The sequence below is a fragment of the Phaethon lepturus genome, unplaced genomic scaffold (genome assembly GCF_000687285.1).
Source record: "Phaethon lepturus isolate BGI_N335 unplaced genomic scaffold, ASM68728v1 Scaffold57852, whole genome shotgun sequence".
NCBI lineage: Eukaryota > Metazoa > Chordata > Aves > Phaethontiformes > Phaethontidae > Phaethon > Phaethon lepturus.
Window position 1 is genome coordinate 1 of NW_010523801.1, and position 3,437 is coordinate 3,437.

At 41.0% G+C, this 3,437-nt stretch overlaps 1 protein-coding gene across 1 annotated transcript; it reads left to right on the forward strand.

The window, feature by feature from the left end:
• Positions 1-425: 425 nt before the first annotated feature.
• LOC104613979 (derlin-2-like) lies at positions 426-2,783 on the forward strand (the record flags this gene model as incomplete). The annotated part of the gene is given in 5 exon segments (XM_010282211.1): positions 426-497; positions 778-851; positions 1,318-1,411; positions 1,941-2,136; positions 2,689-2,783. Coding segments are annotated over 5 exon segments (531 nt in total), but the record flags the coding sequence as incomplete, so codon positions are not given.
• Positions 2,784-3,437: the final 654 nt, after the last annotated feature.

The following is a 3,437-nucleotide window of genomic DNA, read 5'->3' on the forward strand; positions in this document are numbered from 1 at the left end:
CCGCCCGCAGCCGAACAGAGCCGGCGGGGCGCGGGGGAGAGGAAGGCTGCGCGGAAGGTGCCTGGGCGGAGGGGGGGGTGAGGATCGTTGGAGCCGTGGCTGCGGGCTGGGGAGAGGGGTGCGCTTGGGAACGGTGGAAGGGCTTACCTCAAGCGCTTCTCCCGCCCCAGGGCCGGGGCTCTGCCCCTCGGGGCCCTCTGGGCTTTTGCCTGCCCGCCGTGAAACCTGGCAAGGAGCAAACCACAAGTAAATAACAACGTGAGGGGGCTGAAGAGGTTATCGAGGCTGGCTTTTGCTAGACAGCTCAGCGTGCTGACTGAGAGCTTGTTGGGCTCTTTTTGGCCCAGAGAAAAGGGATTGCTTATTTGGGTGTGTATAGCTTTTTCTTGGTGTTTTGATTCCATCAAATATTCTCTTTTTTTTTTTTTCAGCAATTAGAACTAATCACACCCTTTCAGCTGTATTTCAACCCTGAATTAATATTTAAACACTTTCAAGTAAGTGTTTTCTAAAGTATGGGAGGTTTTTAGGGAAACTGTTCAGTTTGTAAGTGCTTGTCCTCTCAAAATTGAGTGTTACAAATGACTATGACTTTTCATGTTTAAGTTATATTTTAACAAAGCTAATGAAGCTAGAGTACTGATCACTGTACATTAGCATAGGTCTTAGATTTGTTGACTGTGAAGGAGATTTCAGTTACTTTGTTACTTGCTTTTGTATTTAGACAATAAAAGTAAGCTGTCATGTTTAAGGTCCTTGTATTTGTCTTATTTCCAGGTATGGAGGTTAATCACAAACTACTTATTCTTTGGACCAGTTGGCTTTAATTTTTTATTTAACATGATCTTTTTGTATCCTTCATCAAATTTGTTTTCTTTCCTTGGAAAGCAGAGCTCCGGAGAACAGAGTCCAGAGTACAGGCATGTTGCTATACATGCATATAGGCAAAGGCTCAGTTCTGCTCTACCATGAGGTTTCTGGGGTTTTAGCAATGCCGACTTTGCTGATGTCATGAATGGACATCAACGGGATTTCCTTCATAAGTTGTCAAGAATTTTGCCATTTATTTCTGTGGTGTTAAGACTTTGTTGTACAAGCCAGATCCTTCAGGTTGGTTCCGGCATACTAGGAGAAAATTCCAAGTAACTGTTTTTTCTCCTGGGTCTGCCCTCTCTGCTGAGGCACCCAGAAAGAGCCAATTGATGAAGTAAATTGATGCAAAACTACCACCTAAGCTCGTGTATAATTGAATCCTTTTCCACTTGGATCTTTCTTTAAACTCATTTGCAATCAAATTTTCCTGACCCGTGACTTCAGATACCGTTACTGCCGAATGCTTGAAGAAGGTTCTTTTCGAGGTCGGACAGCAGATTTTGTATTTATGTTCCTTTTTGGAGGACTTTTAATGACTGTATCCTTTTTTTATTCTAAACTGCTTTAGTGAAGCTAAAGATACGTGAATGAGAACTGAAACCATGATGTTACATTTATCTTATTTCTTAGGTTATAATGTATTTTGTTTGTAGTATGAGGAATAATAGTATTTGTTAAAGTAGTTTTGAATGCTTTGTGACTGTTGCTGTTAAATACTGGGCTGGTCTTTTAGGCTTTTTACTGCTTGACAGGATTATGGAAACTAGATTATCAGGTAAAAGGGGACTGCTCCAGTGTGTATTCATGCTCAGACTGTTAAAGAGAAATGCTGTTGCTTCAGTGACTTCACGCTAAATTAAAGGGATAAGTCATTCTGCAGGTACCCTGAATCCTGCTATAAGTGTTGAATTTGATCGACAGTAGGCTTGATCTGCTTCAACCTGGGAAAGCAGAGAGAGTAATTTCATGGAAGATGTAGGATTACGGGTCAAGCTGGAGAATTCTTCTCCTGTTTGACCTCGCAACAATTATTTGGCAAACTGTTTTCTTTAACTACTCCATCACAGCTTTTTGGCCTGTTTGTGAACTTGGTTTTCTTGGGTCAGGCATTCACAATAATGCTTGTGTATGTATGGAGCCGCAGGAATCCCTATGTCCGCATGAACTTTTTTGGTCTTCTCATCTTTCAAGCCCCATTTCTACCCTGGGTATTGATGGGCTTTTCACTGCTTTTGGGGAACTCCATCATTGTGGATCTCCTGGGTAAGGAATTGCAAGAATCACAAGGATTTGTTCCTGCTAGTGTTTTACATGGAACAAAAAACATGGAAAACACAAAGGGCTAAATGTCTCTCACTTAGCATTAGTGTGGTGTAATGGTGCTATGTTTATACCAGACTCTTCTTGGCTTCTGAACACTGTAATGTATTTTGTACTGTGACAAAGGTGAAAAGAGCTTCTGATGCTTTGGCATTTTATTGCTTGGAATCAGCCCAGGTACATAATCTCATTTTGGGCATCAGCCTATTGAAGTAAAATAGATTATATTATTATTTTTACCAACTCTAATAAAGCCGTAACATCAGTATGTTTAATAGTCACAATTCCCGGTATTAATGTCTTGTAGCCTAAGTTAAGCTTTTTGTCTGATGTCAGTGTGCTTTATTGTTTTCCATATTTCTGTATCTCTTATCATATTTTCTGTGACAGAATCAATGGCAGGGGGGCAGTTCCTGAAAACCCCAGTGAAGCATTTGAAAGTTGTAGAGGAGCAGTATTGAAAAATCACCATTTGACTTTTCTTTTGTATACTAGGCATTGCTGTTGGGCATATATATTTTTTCTTAGAGGATGTCTTTCCCAATCAGCCTGGTGGTGGAAGGCTTCTGAGAACACCATCTGTCCTGTAAGTATTGGTGTCTGATTTGGAACGGATATAGAAAAAGTGCTTGCGTGGAAAACTGTTTATAATTCAGTCACATAAACTTCTGGGAAATTAGACAGCTCGAGACAGAACTGTGGTGTGTCTGTACTTGTTCTTTTATTTAACTCATATGTTGCCAAAGGAGAGGGGTGTCTTACAGATGTGTAAGTGGGAACTAACTTCTTGTGAAGAAGGGCTGAAGCGGGTTTGTAACCCTTGATGTCTTTGGTAACATTTTTTAGTCTTTGGTAACATTTTTTAGTCTTTGATAACTGAGTTTTGCCTGTTGGTGGCACCAAAGATGTATGCTTTTACCAAGGTGTGAGGAATAAGTAGAGTCCTGCTGTGTACGAACAGAGTGACTGAGGTATTAAATGTATCTAATATTTTTTTCATCTGTAAATCATCCTCTATTTCACAACTTTGGCAAAAGACTTCAGTGTTTGTACTAGTGAGCGGCGCTACTCCTACTTGGTTTTCTCCTGCGCAGAGGGCTGTAATCATCTATAATGCTGTACAGCAGCCTGGGTGAGCGACGCTTGCCTAAAAGATAGGGCAGTTGAGGCACTGAAAGTTGAGGTCTCTGAGACTCTTAGAATCACCTAGAGCTGAACTGACTCTTTTTTGTTTGATCTAGCCT